Source organism: Falco rusticolus, chromosome 5 (assembly GCF_015220075.1).
Source record: "Falco rusticolus isolate bFalRus1 chromosome 5, bFalRus1.pri, whole genome shotgun sequence".
NCBI classification, from domain to species: domain Eukaryota; kingdom Metazoa; phylum Chordata; class Aves; order Falconiformes; family Falconidae; genus Falco; species Falco rusticolus.
Genome location: NC_051191.1, coordinates 47,383,031 through 47,404,148, shown reverse-complemented (window position 1 = coordinate 47,404,148; position 21,118 = coordinate 47,383,031). Strand labels below are relative to the sequence as shown.

Here is a 21,118-nt window from a genome sequence, read left to right as displayed (position 1 = left end):
ATGGATTCAGCACTACTTGGATCACATTTTTTAATTCAATAGCACAGCTTTAATTCTTTGCATCCCTGCGTAACAACTTCATCCAGAGCTACTGAAGAAACACTGACAAAGGAAGGTAACTGTTACTATACTGTACCCAAACAGGTAAATCAAGGAAGAGATGCCTACTATAGTAAAGGTTAACGAAAAAGCCTTCAGAATTGATGCCAAATATTTCATATCAAAGTTTCATTAAAGTGTACCATAGTCTCAGTGTCCAATACAGAGATAACTAAAAAAAATATTATTATTTCTGTAACTTCTGCCCTCTCAAATTTTATCCATCTGCAACACCTAAACGGAGCAATAATGAAGTGGGCCAGCTCTCAATATGATTAAGCTTTTCTATAATTTTTTAGAAAACAAAAAGCCTCATTTCAGCTTTCTACAATAACAGCATTGCAGCTCATAATTTGTAGATATTCTTTATACCTCAGCCCATAGAGGCATCCCCTCCACTCTCATCCTTGTCCCTAAATTAAAGCTTAGATTATGTACAATAATATAAAGAACTGCCTCAGAGGGGTTCTCACTTGCTGAGTGACTAAAAAAGTCTAGTTACACAGCTACAAGCCATCCCAGTTGCATACCAGATCCCATATGTCAAGGCTTTAGAACAGCAGGTTTATTTTTGTCTTTGCATATTAATCCTCCGCTCTTTCAGACTAATGGAAGAGCAGAAAACTTTCAATAGTAAAGTAACTCGCTATCCTCATTAGCAATACTGCAAATTTTCTTTAGCAAAGTTTATCTATCTGGATACATAAATGAAAAGCAAGATTTACGTTCCACTATTCCCCAACACTACATAGAAACTCATCTCCCACACAGGTCTTTCCCAAAACCATATTTACTGGGCAGGAGTTGTAGTGTGAAGATGAAAATTGCACACTTGCTATTTGGTGCCAAAACAACTAAAACTAGACAATTGAAAGCGGCAAGCTTTTTAGCCTGGACAATGCTAGATGTCAAATCCAGCCAAAACCTTAAAGACTCAGCCTCTATGCAGGCATTGTGCCAGGTGGTGCCTAGTTAAAGCCCTACCTATAAAGGTGATGACAATAAGCAAGCTAGGAATTTAAAGCTGTTGGCATCCATCCCCCTACATCACCACTGGCAACCTGACAGAAGGACAATTACATGACCTTCAAAATGAAAGCTAACCAGAAGGCTGGCAATTTTCCCCCAGTGACTTTTTTTTTTTAAATATACCTAACATTTAAAAGGTGATAATAGATGTCCTAGTCCTGTAAGCAATACCATCCACTGCAATAAGGTTGAATCAAAAGGAAAGGAGACACTGTACAATCTTCAGAAACATGAAATTTCCAGGTGGAACCCAAAAACTATGAAAGGTCTGAGTATAAAGCTTCCAAACCTAAAAATCAGTTTAAACCTTGAAAAGAACACACATCCCCACTTCTACTTACTGTTTAAAACAGTCTTCTTGGGTTGGAAGGGAGAAGATTGATTGGGTTAAAATACAACCTTTATTGCTTATAACTCTACCAAAGAGGTTCACCTTGCAGGATCCGGGGAGCACAGCAATACTATACTAAGCCATACAGAAACAATTTCCCCCTTTATTTCATTTGACAACAAATTACACCTAACATTGACCTTTAGCTTTTAGATGTATTTAATCCCAAAACTCAAAGTATACTAAAGAAAGATACCAGCTTTCTAAACTTCCTAATAATCATTTCTGGAACTAACAAAAAAAATAAGAAGTCACACTTTTCCAAATAGCTCTACAATGACAAAATAAACAAAACTTTATTATTGTTTTAAATGATCAAACCAGGATTTTCTTCAGTTTGGATCAGCTAATCTGTCTTTTTGGGTTCACATTACAATTATCGCTTCCCTCTCTTACTCCCAATACCCCTGTATCATTTAGCCTACTCTTCAACAGGTTTCACATATTTCTAGATACACAGCGGATTCAAAACCATTGGAGGTCATAATAATATTCTGTCCCATCAAATTATCTTCCTCTTATGTCAAAATATGAGGGCACTGTGGGAAAAGCATGCCTAAGTTCTTGGAGCACAAAATATCTGGGGGTTTGGTTACAAGTCAAAAAAGCCCAGAACAAGCATTTCTCCTATGCTGATTGTTGCATTTAAAGTAACACCAGGAGATTAAATCTAACACTGTGGGTGAGGTGGGTTTTTTTGGTTTGGGTAGAAGGGGGTTTTTTGTTGATCTGTTTGTTTTGGGGTTTTTTTGGTTTGGGTTTTGTTTTGGTTTTTACATTTTTAATCCTTCTAGGTCCCTTTATGTTATTTCCTCTAAATGTACTAAAATTTTAAGCAATAGAGGGAATTCAAGGACAGATGATGAAAGTGATTAGAGGCTTAGAAAGATTTCAATATGAGAAGAGATTAGTAAAAAGACTGCCTTGCTTATAGATAAGATGAATGGGAGGGATCATAAAAGAGACACGGAAAATGAGAAGAGACATTCCACAGAAGTTTTTTCATCAGTAGAAAGCAAATGGATTTCTGTATTCCTTTTTAATGTAAGCCTTTTTGTGTGTGTGATCACACACACGTTAGAATCAATCCACAAACACTGGTTCTATTGCTAGTCTCACTAAGGCTGAAAGCCCAGGAAGATTGAAATTAAGATTCTTTATTTGTTACTAAATAAGCCACATTTTTTCCAGCTAAGGTTTGGAGTTTGTTTTTGTGTTTGGTTTTTTGGTTTTGTTTTTTTGGGGGTTTTTTGTTTTTTTAAATAAAGGAAGAATTCTTACTATTTCAAATATGTCTACCACTAATAAAGAGAAAGCTCTGAATAGGCTCCGATGTGCAAAAAATTACCTAATTAGGACTTCCTACATCTCTCTAAAGCATCTGGTACTTCTTAAAAGTAGGACGTATCACTGCATAGACTTCTGATGGGATGCAGTAAAGGAGCTCATATGTTCTAGTTGTACTAGGAAAGGATTTCTCTCCTACAAAGCCACACATACACATTTATAATCCTGATGACACATGGAGGATTCTTGTTCTGTAAGGAGCAAGAGATCAACAGAGAAGAGCAATGCAGAAAAAATATATACACAGGTTTCTGAGGTCTAAATAGGACAACCTGGTGAGCAGAAACAATAGCTTTAAGTAAGCCTTGAAAGGTGGCCCCAACACAATGCTCTACAAAAAAAAAGTCAACACAGCAAGGTGTAAATTAGCACAGCCAAGCCAGTCTGAGCATCAGAAATCTAACTATTGCAAATACATAGACCTCTGCATGGACTTACTGCCCAAGAAGTACAGTGTAGCCAGAATCTGAGCAGCTCTAGTCTCCCACAGTACTCACTGCAAAAACAAGTCCCTTCAGAAAGCTCCCCATGACACTCTTTAGTTATTCTGCAAGCTACATTCCAGCAAGAACAGCACTTGGTGCCTGATAGATAAAAATGCAGCCCTTGTTCCCAAATCTTGTCCTACTTCACAGCTTCAGTCCTGATTTTGAAAGATTTGGATTAGTTTTCGAAGTGTTGCAGGAATCAGCTTGTAATGATGCGAAGCACAGTGAAACTGTAGTGACTGGCATTAGCAGAGGCAGACTGAAACATTTTGCACAACTGTATTGTCCACATCGATTCCACCTGCGCCACCAGAGGTGCAGTAATGCAGATTACGAGAGTGACTAGATACTATTGACAAGGAGAGGCAGAAGTCTTCTAGAAGGGTACCCTTTTTTAAAGCTGGGGATGGACAATTTACCAGAACCGAGGTAACCACACAACTGCAAACCTATCCCCACTAAGTAATACCAAAACTGTAAGGCACTGGTATTGTTGCAAGCAATAGTAGTTTTATGCCCCACTCTGTGCTGCCATGCACAGCATAGCTTGGCTCTCTTGTGACTCGTCCAAGAAAGAGAACAGGAACCCAACCCTTCCCTCAAAATACATTGCCTCTTTAGGTGGTAATGACTCCCCCATGTTAAGAATGGCCCAGCTGTCCTTCATTATTGTTTCTCTTTCAGGCACTGGGAACTTTGCAAAAAACATGGCATATGGTTCACTGGAAAGTTGTTAACAGAGGCCAGGACATCTTATACTTCAAATGGCCTTAAAGAAGAAGGTCTTGAATAGACCTGTTGTCATATGCAGAAGGAGTTTTTTAGCTGCAGCAGGAATTTTAAAATCCTTTTCCCCTCAGATTCTAGTTTACAAACTATAGGCTATATTCACAGCAAGATGCTCTAGCACTTCTGCAAACTGAATGTGATGATGCCTTCCTACAGTATGTTGGAATTTTTGAACTGTCTTCTTGCATGTCAATAGAGAAGGCTTCACTTTCTCACAAGAAAAATCCTTAGATGGGCTTGAAAAACACAGGCAGTAATCTACAGGGCTGCAGAAGCTCTTCAAAACACGCCCACCTAAAAACTGGACTCAATAGCCTGTGTTATACAGACTATGAGATCCAGAAACTGTTTTGACAGCTCTTTTCCTCAGGCTTTATTAGAACTATCTCACCCTACTTCTTATACCACTGTCCCTATCCTGCAGACAAAACCAACTACTAAGACTTTCTTCACACAAGCAAGTCTCCCTAGTTTGTTCAGGTTCTCTGAGTGTGCTGCCTCAGCTCTGTATTGCTGTGTTCGTGCTCTGCATTGCTCTCATCAATGAATGTTTGGAAATTACAGCTTTAACTACTGCTGTTCTGATGCTTTTTATTCAGTCTCTGAAAGAAAAGCAGTGTCCTGCTTTCTCGCGTCTTTCCTAAGTAACACCACCAGTTGCTGCTGCTCCAGTGCCTGACCACTTCCATCCCCCTGGTTAAAGCAGTAAGAGGAATGTTGAAGTTATTCAAGCAATTTACCCAGGAAACAATCCTATTTGTCTGAAAAAAGCACAAATGGATTTAATGCAAGTTCTTGCCATCATCTAGAACATACAACCTGCTGCTACCACCTCCAGCAATTATATTACAAGTTCTGTGGTATCTGACACAACTTGTAAAGCCCAACCCCTCGAGCAAAGCAATTACATACAACTCTACAAACCTGTTACAGGGTTATATTTCCAGTTCTCATGGTCGCAGGAAGGGGAGGCTAATCCTGATTAAAAGAAACCCAAAATCCGACTGAAGCCCAAAGCTTTCATAAAATTCTCTTAAGCATTTTTTGTTGTTGTTTTTCAATGCACAAGTACAATATGCAACGCTGAAAATTAGCTGTGATACTTCATGCTTTTAAACAAATCAGCTAGACTATAGAGTGGACTTCAGATTTAACTCTTAAAAGACACCAAAAATCATCCTTGAAGATATGCAACTTTCTTCTGTGGCCGCAGTAAGCTAGGTACTACATTATTCTTTCAGCAAGAACAATTAAGAGGAACTAATGAGTTCAACTTTCAAAGACTAAAAACAAAGGAAATATATAAAAATTTTAAATGAGTTATGAGTAGCATATGCACCCAGCTTATGGTATGAAGAGCATTGTAGACCCCACTAGTAAAGCTACAGTGTACAGGGTTACCATTTTTAAAACATTTCATTATGCAACAACAATCTGAAGCACAGCATCTCCCTTCCAGCACTGTCTATTAATGGGGCTGGATGGAAAATACTACTAACGTGCAGTACAAGAAAAGAAAAAAAACCCAAACAAAACAAAAAGGAAAACACCCCAAGAACCCTCACCCATCAAAAACACCAAAATCAGTCTTCTTGCACAAGAAGCTAATCCCTACACTTCAAACTGTAAAGCTCATTTACTGACAGATGCAGGATCTCAGAATAGAAAACAGAATTTCTGCTGATATCCCAAGTCAGCTAGAGCAACCTCTCTTTCCTTCATATCTTCCTGCAGCGCATGGGAAGGAAGAGCCATTTGTTTGACACCTGTTTGAGCTGAGCATTTAGGCAAGAATTTGAAATCTGTGCATTAACTAGAGAGCCAACTGCCTTCATCAGCAGGACATCCACCACAAAGGCTACTAAATACATGAAAGGATCACAAGTATTGCCTATACATGTTTATCATATATTGTATGAACAAATCATCAAAACAGTAAGATAAAGATGAACTTGCTAGGAGACCGTAAGAGAAACTACCCCAACAAAGCCAGACGCCATGGATACACAGTATATTCTTACTTTATCCCTAGCACACGCAGATAGACCTTTTCTGCAAATCTCCATCCCTGCCACAGCCGTGTTGCAGGTAACTTCAGGAAGGGAACCACAATGATTCTCTGCTGCTAGATACAATCACCTGATTCACAGTTCATTAGACACACCTTGAGAAACAAGACCAAAACCATGTATTCACCAGCGTGATCTAGACACAGAGTCACTTTATTAAATCATCAGCGCTGTTGACTTCGGTAAGTTCTCTGTTACTCTCACCTCCAGCTAGTTTCTATTGTGGATATATCTCGAACATCAGTTTCTGTTATGTCAACAACCGGGTTGATTTCATTTTCCTATATCAAAGAGTATTTAGAGTCGGAATACGAAACCACAGATAAAAAAAACTTCCCTTCGGACCGACAACCTAGCAAACGCAGAGCCCTCTTGGGAACAGGCAGCAGGTCGGTGGCTGCCCCTCACAGCTCGGCACCCAGGCCCACCGGGCAGCCCTGCCGTCCCGGCCCGTCGGCTTCCAAGGGTGGCCTCACAGCCCCCTCCGCACCCCCACACGCCTTACCCGTGTCTTGCGGCGCCGGTGCCGCTCCGGATCCGAGTACGTCCTGTCCACGGCCAGCGCCGTGTCGCTGCCCGGCATGCTGCCCCGCCGCCACTGCCGCCTCCCCTCAGCGCCGCCCGCCAAAAGCCCGCGCGCAGGCAGCCCCGCCAGCGGCCGCCCAGCCACCAGCGCAGCGGCCGCAGCACTGAGGGGCCCGCCGCGGCCGCCGCCGTGCGGGAGGGCACGCCCCGCCGGGTGTGCCCCGCGGGTGTGCCCTCCTCCGGCACCGGGCGGCCCCCCGCCCGCACCGGGTGTGCCCTCCTCCGGCACCGGGCGGCCCCCCGCCCGCTTCTCCTCGGCCGCCGCACCCGCATTAACCCCTCAGCGCGCCCGCTGCCGCCGCGCGTGGTGGCGCCTCACGGTCGGGGGTGGGGGGGGTCGGGGCTGTGGTATTTCCCTATTTCCCGCTCTCTGCGAAATAGGGAAGACGCCTGAAGGGAGGCGAGGGTGGGAGCGAGCTTCAGCCAGGGGGAGGGAGCCATAAACCGCGGGGTTTTTTGCCTTTTTTTTTTTTTTTTTTTTTTTTTTTTTTAATTTTGAAGGCCGGCACTTGTTGGGCGGGGGGCAGCAGGAGCTGGGACAACGACGATCTTCCCAGAGGTATGGAGGGGTAACAGCCCCATTCCTCCTGCAGACAGCCACTGCTTTAGTTCAGGCTTTTCGCTAAAGCTCCAGCTCTCGGAGGACGTTACCATCGAGTGGCCATCTCCACTTCTTTTAAAAGAAAGTTAGAACCAGCAGCTATAGCAAAACCTCACAAAACCTAGCACATCCTGAAGGTTCAGAAGTACAAAGGGGAGAGACAGGAAGAAACCGTAAGTGTATTGTCATTTTGGCACAGACTCAGCTGTAAGGTTTTGGCTGTTTGCGGTAGCATAAGGCAGCCAGGACACAGGTGAGTGGGGCTGCTGGAAAATCCTCCATACCTAGAGGTTCACCACAATAAACATGTTGTAAAAACTCTGTCAAACCAACTAAATAACCAAGGGTCTGCATTTTCCAAAGTGGCCAGTGGTGTACAGCAGCCAATCCAGTCCCCATTTCTGCACATCACACAGATCAGATAAATCCTTTGGCGCCCTAGCACAGGGAAGCTGCAAACCTTACTTGTGAACACCCAAAGCAAACTTGTCTTCCCGGGCATGCGTATGCCAATGTAATTAAATTCCTAAATGCTGAGCAGGGTTTCTGACTCTTTTTTCCATTTGTCTTCAGAATATCTATGCTGATGAATGCATTTAAATCAGCAACACTTATATTTTAAACTGCTGAAAAGTGCAAGTAGAATACTGTTTTTGTAATCACTCGTTAAGTTGTACAGGAAATGTACTTCTTTCTCTTATGGAATAAACAGAACAGCTAAGTTACCACTTCTACCTCGTTACATAAAGTAAATCTGGAGTTCCTTCAGAATTACAGCCTTGCAACCACAGCAGGACTTCACCTTTTAGGTACAGTTGTTAAGATGTTCATGCATGAGTCACACTGCTTTTCCCTAGCTGGAGACAGCAACAGTCTCAAGGCATGTGCATATAAAAACATAAATAAATCAACATAGCTAACTATCCTAGGGGGGGCACACAGCACATAAAAAATGTTTCCCTGCCACCATTTACATTTTTTATTGTAATCTTATGCTCTGAGACAACACTACTATCACAGGTTAATGATCTGATATAAGGGCCTCCTTGGTGAAAGACCTAAAATACCAAAGTAAAAATCCTAGACCGCAACTTCTTGACAGGAGTTTCTTCTTCAACTCTGACATCAGTTTTTACAAAGCTATCCCAAATGAATTAGTGAGTGGGTTTACTAAAGGAAGCATTATTTGCCCAACGCAGTATTCAAAGTAACCAAACTAACACAGGATAACTGCACACAGGCGATGACTTGCCATCCTTCCTATACTTCTTACACAGCTGAACAAGACAGCTGAAGTTGGAAGGCTGCTGGGAAAAAGCTTTAAAACGGGAACTGGATTTCTTCAATCCTTCAGCTCAGGCATGAAAGTTAATTCATGACTCAAAATGTACCAGAGGGTGGGGAACTCTAGAGGTAAAGGTCATCAAGAAATTAAATAGGCAAATGTTGTGGGTTTGGGGTTTTGACTGAAGTCATAATTGTGCATTTCCAAAGGGGACTGTGCAGTTTCCAGCACCTCAGATGAAACATCCCTAATTCCTCAGAAACTTTCAGGAGTTTTTTAAGCCTTGCCAGACATAGTCAATCAAAGCACAGAGGGGGTAAGTAGTTGGAAAAAGGGCACATAAAAGGCTTCAGCTGCTTGGCTTTTTAGTAAAACATGGTTTATTGTAAATCATTGTTTATTCAAAAGTTTAAGAGTTTTATTTAAATCATACAAGCAGACTAGCTGCAAAATGATGAAACTTCTCTTCAAGATGAAAAGAGGCAGGGATGTGCAATATGTATTTAGAGTTATATCGTGTGTGGTTGGGCTCAGTAGTATTAACATATGTACCAATATATTCACAAAGGAAGCACTCTCTCCTAATGTAGCTTCTAAGAAGAGAGGATAATACAGTTAGTCTGACAAGACCTTGGCGTTGCATTAGTTACACCTTCCAATTAAGCCTGTGGATCCGCTTGCTTGGGTGCTGCTCTCAGTGGTGACACACGTACTGGCAACAGCATCCTGCACCCGCAGCAAAAGTCCTGGCATGGTGGTTCCCAGAGGAGCTGTAACCACAGGGCAGCGGGCTGGACAACTAGGAGCAACTGCTGCACACAGCAGCAAGTTATGGTGAAGGAGAAATAGCTGCCTGGGTAGAGGCACTGGTCCCACAGATCAGGAGAGCCCTTCCATGCAAGCTGCATTAGGAGCTGTTGCCATCTCAGCAGTCTCTGCAGGTGCTGCACTTTGCAGATATCTCAATAAATGGTTCTTTTCATATGCTGGAGCTAAATCATCTGCATCTTAAGACTGCAAATTTAGTGTGTACCAAACTATGGTGCCATGCAATTCTCTGGCCAAAGGCTGCTCTTTTCCCCTTTAACTTTCCCCCCCTCACACATGTGCTGCTAGGTCCTTCCTGGGCTGTAGCAGGAGCAGGACTGTTATCCTATGGTGTGTTTGTGGAATACATTTCATTTTGCTTGGCTGAGCAAGGACAACTCACCCTTCTCTTGCACACACAGCTGGTTTGTACAGAGCTCCTTTCCCACTCCAAAACAGAAACATGACTCCCCAAACGTTGCAGAATACTGCACAGCACTTCTGACAGCCTCACCAGGTACTTCTCTCACTGTTATTTTCAAAAGCCCACAGAGTTTAGATAAATGCTCTTCCCACACACTGCACCTGCTCTCAGCTGAACTTTCAACCCACTAAAGCAAATCCTTCCAGATACTGGCAGGAGCATGAGGCAGTGCCACAGATAGAAGTGGTAGCCCATAGATGAATTGTCTTATCCTTTGTTCTTCTCACAAAGTATTTTTAAAAACTCATTTCTATGGTTTAAATTAATGATAAAAGCATTAAATCATCCCAGACATCCATTGTGTCAATTTTAAAGTTCACATACCTCAAAATCCCTCACTGACTGCCCAGAGTCCTTACAGGCACATCCTTCTCCAGTGCTTTCCCTCACTTCAACATACTGGCTCCTTCAACATACTTAACTCCTGTTATTTACATTTTTTTGCCTACCTTCTTAAAGTGACCTTTTAAAAAGTAATGCCAATTAGGAATGGAAGGTCTGGTTAGACTTTAAGATCACTGTACACCACTGCGTTCAGCTTTCAGAGGGACAGACATCAATACTGGCTTTGCCTGCATTGCCCTGTGTTAGGAAAATCAAATCGGTGTCGGGGCAGCAGAGGCATTTCCCAAAGCAAGCCTGTCAGGGGGAGCCTGGGCTTTCTACAGACAACTCCTGTCTCACTCTTCCCTGCGAAAGCTGCATCTTTGCCATCCATTTCCTGCTGCACGACCCTGCACAGCAGGTCCCACCTGTAAGCCATGAATTATCTATACTCACTTACGCATAGGCCGTGGAGGGAGGGAGAAGAATTGGCAGTGGCAACAGTGGGATTACTTAGCAAAAACCCAACTCTCACACAATGTAATCCCAGAGATGAGGTTGTATACGCATACTGGGAAGCATCACAAGAAAGAAAACCTGTATGGAGATGGAAGGCGTGGAAATTCTGTTGTTAGGAGGCTGGTCTGAGGTTTGGCCCCATTCTTTTTCCAGATTTATCATGAATCCGGATCTTGGCAATTTACTTTACTACTTTGGACTTCCACTAGCACATTTGTAAAAGGAGAAGCACAGCACACCTTTCTTCTGCGGAGAACCTTGAGCTCTCCACAATTAAAAATGCTATTATTAAATCTTGTGTTCTGATGTTTGGGAGAAATTAAACATACAGTGTCAAGAGTATATTGGCAAAGGTACAATCAGGAAGAAGGCGAAGGTCCTTTTTTCTACAATGGTAACATCTGTACTCTAAACAGGATACTGCTGCTTCTCATGAAAGACTTTTTGACATGCCCTCCAAATCTTTTTCCAAAAGCTTGTAGCAACCAGTCTCCAGGGAAAAGGTCTGCATGATTACAGACTGTCAGTGCCATTTCTAAGTCTGATGGCAAATGGAACAGTGCTGAGTGACATCGGTCTTGCAGTTATCCCTGAGTGCACTGTCACGGTTCTTAGTTTATCTGCCAAAGCATGAGCCTTCCAAGCTCATAGGAAAGGAGATACTTCACTTGTCTGTACCCAGAACAAACTACCAAGGGATCACACACACAGAGACATGCAGATTGCATTGCCAAGCTGTGACGTTCATTCAGAAGATACTGATAAACATTCAAACTGAAATTTTAAATTGATTCCTCTCCTCCCCTGATTCTCTCCTCATGGAGAAATGTTTTATGTGCTTTCAGGATATAAAAGCCATGGACACTCTGTGAATACCCGTTTTCAACACAGGAAAAAACTGCAAAACTAAGACTGTCATCATGTCTTATGCATTGATAGGGGGTGAAGGATAGAGAAGCAAATGAAAAATTACAGTTGAGGGTAACAGCAGTTCTCCCTCTTCCCTTCCCCTGCCTACTATCCTGTGTTTCTTGCTGTGTGATGACAGGCAATTTCAAGCCCCTTCCTTATTCTTGCTCAGCCTAGGAAATTTCTGCTACATAATTCCTCATTGCACCTGCTGAGTGACAGCATTAGTGCAAACAGTACTTACAGGACTGTGGCGATGTTTTGCATTTTAAATGCTATGAATAAAAGCCACCTTTTTAGCAGACTTGATTGCCACCTGTTCTGTATGTCCAAGAACTTGCCTGGAGCCCAGCTATTTACATTAAAGATGACCCACGTTTCAAACGCTGTGCAGAATTCTCCCTCGGGCAATGTTAACAGTTGCTGCTCATAAGCTTACAAATTTTCTTCTGCCCCATAATACGTCATTTGGGGCCCTTCTGGAAATAAGTGTATGCAGCCTGGCTGCCCCGAATCAGCCATTTCAATATTGCCATGAGGTATGCTGGACCAACAGCTGCAGCCTGTTGGCACATAAAGGTGTACCCCATTCCAAAACACAAATGTGAACTTGCATCTAAACTGTTCAGACTGCAGCCAGAAGGCAGCCAGCCTGAATCTCCTATTACTGCATATCCTGGTGGTTATATCAGTGTAACCTTTTATCCCAAATTATTCCAAATTAAAACAAAGAAGCCAAAACCTCAAACTAGACATAGCCCATAAGCACAAGAATTGGTCTCAGGATGTGTGACCTCTACCCACTGCACAGAGCCTCCCTGAAGTGGCATGTAGCCAGGTAGCTGACATCTGAGCTCCTAGATGCTCTGTAAGTCAATACACCACAGCCTTCTCCCCACTGCTTTATGGCCGTAGCTTCACAGACATCTCGGCTCAGTTTGTGGCTGATGGCTGCACACGGAGATTGTAGATCGTGCTGGATAGGAACCCGTCAATTTTATCTGTCTATGAAGTGCATTGCATGGCTGTGGCTCTGCAGAAGTTATGTCATGGTAAACACGTGACATCAATTATTTCCATATTAAGAGACAATGTCAAATGCAGGGTTAGGACTTCTTTGCCAGTCAACCAGAAAACACAGATGGGTTATGAGAGGACAGAAATATTCATGATTGCACAAGTAAGTATACACTACTTCCTGGTGAGCGTTGTTACAATGCAGCTCTTTGGGTTTCAGTGTAGTGACTCTATCTACAGACATGCAAGTTACAGGGACATGAAACTCAAGTTCCCTCATCACTATCAAAACTGACCACCTATAACTCATCTAACTGGTTTTGCTAATTCTAATTCAATGTAATATGAAAGCTTTCCTTTAAAACCAGGTGAACAGGGAATGTGTTAAGTCAGTTACCTGGTGGGTTAACCAGGTAATAATAAAAGCCATTAGATAAATACGGTTAAGAGCCCATTTAAGATTAGCATAATAAAACCAGAAAGCTCCTTCCAGTTTACTTTTCTGTCTGCCAGACCTAAACATATGACATTTAGCTCTGATTTGGGTGACAGGGACTCAAAAGATCAACATCAACTAAGCAGAAAAGTCCAAATGCCACTATGTGCCACTATATTTAATTAGCATAAATTTTCCAAGTGCCTGATTTTTACAACAAATATTTTAAAGGCAGCAAAATGCAAACAAAAAAACCCCACAGAATAGCATAGATATTTGCATTACACTAAGTAAATTTGTATCAACCATCATTTATAAGTATCCAGCAACGTAATCCCTTTAATCACCTAAATATAGTAATTTATCAAGGAGTTGGTTCTGGGTTATTACTATGTATTACTATATAATGCTACAGGATAGTTTTCACTGAATAAAGCATTTGCTGTTATTTGCTTCTTGGTTGTGTTGCTAACAGGTATTACATTCATTTTATTTTCATTTTACAATGCTTTTTATGGAAAAAATCCAGGTCCCTCGATTAAAGTTTTGCCAACTGCTTCAATATGCAAGGCCTTTATTACATATTTCTGTATATTCCACAGAAATTCACTCACTACTCATGTCCCAAATATAGGAGCAGAGCTTCGTAACTGCCTGCATGTAAGTATTCATTCTTCAAAATATCAAACTGCAGCACCTGTATGCATACATTCCTGCATCAGAACTATACAATTACTAATACTGGAATCATGATTTAGATTGGAATTTAGGTTTAGTGAGTTTAGATATGTGACTAGTTGCCCATGGAGGCAAGAGATAAGATATAACATGATTCCTATTTTTAACTATCCTGGTGTTGTCAGATGCTTCATTATAGTCTGTGAGAGAACACAGATTCTAAGCAGAAAAAATAAATCTAATTGTTTAACATATACTCATACTCATCCTTTTAGGACTTTTAAAATCATAATTTCATAAACTATTATTTGTTAAAAAAATTTGGGGACAATTTTTGAAAGATTCAAGTGTTCTGCTTTGTTCTTGTACAACTAGTGTAATGTATGAGATATCTTACAGTACAGTTTTCTTATCCCCTGGGACCTGAGTTTTAGCAGGAACATATAAGCAGCAGCCTATTTTGCAATGTTTTGGAAACTGTAGCAACACAAAGTTGAGTTCTAGCATTTTGTTTCCCCCTGAACTTCCATTAATGGAAAATGTTACAGCATGCAATCACTAGAAAATGGATCAGGGGAGATAAAACATCTGCCATTAAAAATTCCTATTCTGTTATACAGGAATATAATTTTCTGGAACAAAATTAATACCTTTTCTCCCAGAATAATTGTAACTGAGCTTTTCTTACTAAAGTTATATCCATGAAGGGTAGGATTTCTTTATCTTCTTAAGCAATACAGCTATGTTGCTAAAGCATTTATGTGTAAACCAATCTTAAGGCAACAGAAGCATAGAGAACCTCAGTGTCCACAGACACCTGACAGGAGAGCCGAAGACACCCTGCAGCAGCCAGACAGTTCTGTGGCTGAAAGAAAATGAAACCTCTCTGCCCTTCCAGTGCCCCCTCTGTACTCTGTCCTACCCATCACCAGTTAGCCTCACATGCCACTGAAATATGAAGCTCTCCCTCTTCCTGCCTAAAACTCACCAGTTTTGGCAGCACAGTTTGGGTTGGTCTGATCTGGGAGGTTGACAAGTAATTGCCTCTGCTCGAGCTACAAGCAACTCCCCACTTCTTTTATGTAACCACCTCAGGCCAGCAATTTTACAGATGTCAGACAGATTTTTCAAGCCCAATATAAAGGCATGACATTACCAACAAAAATCTCACAGGCACACACTTACAAACCAAAACAGAGAAAAAACCTGTAATAATTATAGGCTTGCTAGTGAAACTGTTCTTTTACAATGTTCCCTTACATTTATTTATGTTTGTGTATCTTACATACACAGCCTTATAAACAATTTTATTTAAAGTATTATAAGGGGAGAAATTGAATGTTCCAGCTTTCCTATTCTACTAATAAAGATTAATTATTACACATAGGTTTTGAAATGGTTGTAATTATGAGTCTCAGTAGAAAGCATTGAAGGAATATATAAACTCTCAAAGCAACATAAAAACTCTAATAGCAACATGGCATATCATAAGCGATTATAGTTCTGGGGCTCAGGACAAAGTAACACAGCTGAGGAGAAGCTGTGTTACACAAATCAAGAAAAACCTTCAGAAACAAGTGGTATTGCAAAAACATAGGACATGAAAGGAAGGTGCCTGCCTTGAAACTCACTCTGACACCAATTCTAATGATTTTCAGTATCTCAAATGCACTGGTCTGGTACAATTACAAAATAATGGAGCTATTCTCCATTAACACTCACCAAAACTGAAAAGCAGGCTCAGGCGGGATGTTATTGCTCTCTATAACTACCTGAAAGGAGATTGTAATGAGGTGAAGGTAGCTCTCTTCTCCCAGATCACAAGCAATAGGACAAGAACAGCCTCAAGTTGCACCAGCAGAGATTAGATGGGATATTAATAAAAATTTCTTCACTAAAAGGGTGGGCAAGCATTGGAACAGGCTGCCCAGGGAAGTGGTTGAGTCACCTTCCCTGGAGGCATTTAAAAGACGTGTAGAAGTAGCACTTTGGGACATGGTTTAGTGGTGGACTTGGCAGTGCTAGGTTAACGGTTGGACTTGATGATCTTAGAAGTCTTTTCCAACCTAAATGATTCTATTTCTTTCAATGAAAGGTTGTCCTTTTTCTAAAAGATACATTTTCTTTTAAGACAACATATCGCAAACCTTTCACTGTCTGAAAAATTAACAGGAAAAACATTCTATTTTCACTTTCATTTTTCATTTCACTTATTTTTCATTTCTGCCACAAGTTTTCAAGAAAATAACTTACCATTTTCCAACAGCTCTGTTTTGCACGCTGAAATTCTAGGCATGGTTTGAGGATTTGCCTAAACTGAAAGGCACAGTTCTGCCTTGGCTGGTAAGCCAAACTGCTCTGGTCACATACCTGTAGCTCTGCTGTAACTGCACAGAGAGTAATAGCAAGCAGCTGCCAAAGGGCACTATTTATATGTGCCCGTTGTGCAGATGAAGAACAATTCCAGCTACAGGTGGGGCCTCCCCGACAGCACAGCCACCAGGTGACATCAGCAGCCTTGAAACTACTGGCATGGGAAGATACCAGAGGCCATAAAGAGACACGGCCAGTTACTGGTATCAGCCTGGAAGCAAGCCATGTGAGCTGCTCACAGGTAAGTAACAAAGGCAGAAGAGTATTTATACAATGCATGTAAACTGCAACAAAAAACACTGACTGCTTGGATGTCACTGCTTCCTATGTAAAACTGATGGCTGATAGCCTGTAATGCTACATCTATATATGCATTATCAGGGCAGAGAGATGTACCTTTACTGCCTGTGTTTGGTCTAGTATCTTATCCTTGAGGCTGGGTTGTAATATGGATGCAGAAGTTATGAGCTGCTCAGAGACTTGATCCAGGTGAAAACTACCTCTGTCAAAACAAAATACATTATTAGATTGCAAAAATACACAGGTATGAGTTTTATTAGCTCCCACATCCGACTGGCTGCACAGCTCCTCAAGCCTCGGTGTTGACTCTGGAAAATGGTCAGGGAATCATGCCTCAGGACAGAAGGCAGAACCTAGCAGAAGTCAGAAGTAAGGACTAAAGTTGATCGTGTGACCACATTCTTAGTTGCCAAGGGTTTAATGGTGTCATAGCTTGTTGGGTAAGTTTGTATTCAAAGGCTTTTAACATCAATATGCTGTGGATTTTTATAAAGGCTCATTATCCTTGTAAAAGATATGGAATGAGGATGCAGTCAAATATTAAGGAATCTAACATTTATGGAAATTTGTAAAAGTATGGACACCCCAAAATGAACTATTAAGCCTTTAAAATGAACCATTTTCTCATTTTCTAACAGATCTTCAATAATAGTATGATTCAGTCAGGCCTTGGAAAAATAACATACAGCATCTTCCAAGCAAAAACCCAGCAGGAAGCTTCAGAGTGAATCTCGTGCTAAAGCTGAAATCAGCAGTTATATCTGAGTGTCGTAATACCAGCTGCTGAAATTATGATGAGGGAAAGATGAAACTAACAGCACTGCCTGAAGGACCAAGGGTAATGCAAATGTGGCATTAGAACATCTGTGGAGATAAAGCATCTGAGGTACACAAACAATTATCTGGTTTGCTAGAAAAGTGAAAAAAAAATCATTCTGTATAACTAAAATAAGTGACCCAGCAGGAATATGCTCTTGTCTTCTCTAAGAATGTGTCATCCCCAGGGGATGCTTCACTAAATCTGTATAAACTTTCCCCTGCCTACTGATAATGAAATTTCCTTTAGTTATCGGGATTTTATCTGGTCAGCCCCCAAAACCATAACGTATTTATTTTTCTAAGGCATCCAATAGTAAGAAGGGCACATCTGTACACAACTCAGCTTCACTGATGCAGAAAAGAAGTAGATAAACTCAACTAAATCAGCAGGGAAGTTTTGCATTCCTCTGTAGTGAATGGACACAGGCAGCAGAATAAACATGTAAAAGTTAAACAAAGTCCCTAAGCATTTAAACAGCTTAAAGTGAATCCTCTTCTTCAGATGAAAATAGAAACAAACAGATGTAGTAACTGCTCTCAGCAAGACACCTTCATCCCGTATATCAAAATCATACAGCAATTTTGAATGAGAAGAGATGAACAGCTCCCAGTCGGCAGGTTCTCCCCCCACAGGGTGTGTTTTCTATCTGTGGACAGTTCTTTACCTCCTCTTCGCATGCACAGAGCTAAACTCCCTGCAACTTGTTTGCATTGCAACAAACCTCTTTTTGATTCGATTCCCCTAGAAGTTCTTGACACAACCCTCTTGTTTCCTTTTGTAATTTCTAGATTTATGCACATAAAAACATGCATCATCAAACACAGGCGCAGGAGCATTTCCCCCTCCCCTACTTTTCCAGTATTCCTCAGCAGCTGTGAATGACTGTTCCAGCAAATGAATCCCTACTATTTTCAACATGTCTTCATAACGCCCTGTAATCTCAGAAATAAGAAAAACACTAGACAGAAAATTTTGAATATAAACTGCTCAAGCTACCTTCTCTTTGTTCATTAGGTGTTCTACAGACATGCGTATGTATAAACACACATTATTAATTAAAGCCTCCCCAGTGCTTACAGCGTTTTATAGGCAGAGGGAGCAGTTTCCATGTGGCACTGCATGGCGTGTAGGGGGAACACCCACACCGTACCTTCTTGACTTCAGTCTGCCAAAAGCCTGAGCAGTTGTCAGCTGGGCACTGTGTTGGATGGACAGTAAATAGCAATACAGGGCAGTAGGAAGAGAGTTAACAGTTTCTTTTAGAAAGGATGTGACAGACCTGGTACATTTTTACCCCAAGAAGAAGTAAGTGGACTTGTCCTGCATGTTACAGGTTGATTGGGGGAGGGGGGCGGTTCTGAGCTGATTTTTAGTAATTCTTGCAACAGATTTTTAAGATGGCGTGAAATTGCAACGAACCTTTTGACTTCTGTGAAACATTACCAAAAATCTAAGGGCACTCCCAAATCACTTCTGTTACTGCCAATGGGTTTTAGTTCAATTAATTGTGGACAGCCATTAAAGCAGGAAAAAAATCAGTCCTGTAACTGGAATGAGCAAGTTATCACATTCTGCAGAACCATTCAAATACGGGCACAGCATCAGTGTCTGTAGTTTACGACAGCACTGCTGCAGATGCACAATAAAATCTTGGTTTCAGCAACTAGTAAATTTGAAATACTTTTCACCACAAATTCTGTGGCATTTGGATATCTTTGAGTGTTGGATATGGAGCCCTCAGTCAGACTTAATTGTGTGTCTAGCTATTGTAAGCTAGAATTTATATACATAAGTACACATATTTGTAGATACATATATATACACACATAAGAAAGCATGCAATATCATCATTTCTTGAATCAAAATCATGAGAAGCTGTATGAAAACTTGCAGTTTTAATACCGAGCACCTGCAGTGTTTCCATATTAATAGGTGGGCTGCAAGCTAGCAGGAGCACTTCCACCAGGACTGTGTCTCAGGAAGAGGGAAGAAATATATAATTTGTTCTAGCTGCCTTTTCCTAATTCCATTTACTAGGATTTAACTGAATGAGGGAAGAATAGCTATCTAAAAAGCCATATACGTGATGAGAGTTTGTTCCCATAAGAAATTTCAGAAATATGTCTCCAGGTATCTGTATGTATGTCACCTTCCTGATTAAAATCTAATGATAGTAATTAAACTGATTTTGATCATCAAGGATTTTATCAGCATATAGTGCTGCTGCTTAGACAAATGGGGATTCCTACACATGAAATATCACCATTTAGTTAGACCTTGTAGATCATACTGTCAGTACCAGTCAGCATCAGTCTCTGGAGCAGCTGTGGCAGAATTTACCATGTAGCTGAGATCTGCTGCAATGGATACTCAGGACTAATTCTTTGGACCTTAAATTCCATGTAGTTTTGCAAAGACACTGATGTATTTATGCAAGTGCTTTGAAGAATATGCTGATCCTGTCAGATCACATGGCATCTGAGAGAGAATGTGGAAACTATTTTCAAGATTTTAGAAATATGCACGTACAAGTTATTGACTTATGTATGGCCAACAGCTTTTCTGTGAGGTTATTTCAAAGGCACACTGATATTTTACCGAATTATCCATCACTTCAGGGCTATAGTTACAAGCATCTTTTATTAAAACTTAAATTTCCCTGGATAATCTACTTGGTCTTTTCACTTCATTTCTAATGTTTTTCCTTAAAAGAGATCTGGAGACTATCAAGCTGAGGTGCTAACAAAACAAAAAAACAACCCCAATTTAACTTTCAGATATGGCCACAGCACTAGCATTGCTAAACAGGGAGTCTGAAAGGCCTCCTGCTGCACCCTTTTATTAATATTCAACCTTGATCTTTCTGCATCCTTTGATTTTGTGGTTTGCTTGAAAGACTTGATACATACAGGAATCTTTCAAGTATCATTCTGAACAGTATTTTTTATTTTATTTATGTATATATACAAAATTGTTTATAGCAGTTGTGCTTTAGTGTAACACAAACAAATATATCTGATACAGTTAAGCAAATCAGAGATGACACTGTTCCCAGAACAGTTCTTGAGCTCTGCCTGTGTTGAGCTCCATCCCATAGTCAGGGGTATCATCATGCAGTTTGGCGCTGTCAGCACAGGATGAATTTCACCCCTCAGACACTTTCCGACTAATCTCATTTCTGTCAGCCTCCCTGGAAGATGGAAGACAGTGTATGGATGCCTTATATGAATTTGAAATAAGCCATAAAGAAGACAGATATTAATTGGGTCTCTTCTGCTGCTGAAGGCTGATGCCTTAGCTGTGTACTGAGGGAAATTCTTGTCAGCACAGATGGTTAGTTTCAATCAGGCCATGCCAATTAAATGTTATTATAACAACAGAGATGGGGTTATTTTGTGGCAGCAGCCAGATTTCAGGCGAAGTTAAAAGCACGTGGGTACTGAGAAAGTTAAATCTGATACTAAACATGGCAACAAAACTCAGCAATCTGCTGTGTGCAGGTGATACTGCAAGGCACAGGAAAGCTTGCCTGAAACAGTCTACTGCATCTGCTGGCATGCTGTAATGCAGTGGTACCATGTTTTAAATTTCCTCTGAGGTGAGAAAACTCAGTGTAAACACTCTGCCTGTATTTGTCAACATTTATCTCTCAATGTATATTGATCACTGGAAGCCTAAAAATAAAATAAAGCCAGTGTGCAGTACACACAGTTTAGCTGCAGCTCTGGGGAAAAAAAAAAAAAAAAAAAAAAAAAAACAAAACAGCAA

General features: G+C 41.0%; 1 protein-coding gene across 2 annotated transcripts in view; it reads right to left on the bottom strand.

The window, feature by feature from the left end:
* Nucleotides 1-21,118, bottom strand: part of TMCC3 (transmembrane and coiled-coil domain family 3) — a 147,821-nt gene that overhangs the window by 46,768 nt on the left and 79,935 nt on the right. Inside the window, exon 1 of one of the 2 annotated variants that reach the window (XM_037389366.1) lies at nt 6,718-6,987. The exons of the other annotated variant lie outside the window; for it this stretch is intronic. Coding sequence (XP_037245263.1) covers nt 6,718-6,795 — 78 coding nt within the window. The 5' untranslated portion in view covers nt 6,796-6,987. Of the gene's footprint in view, nt 1-6,717; nt 6,988-21,118 lie in introns of those variants that run through there. 2 annotated transcript variants of the gene reach the window in all.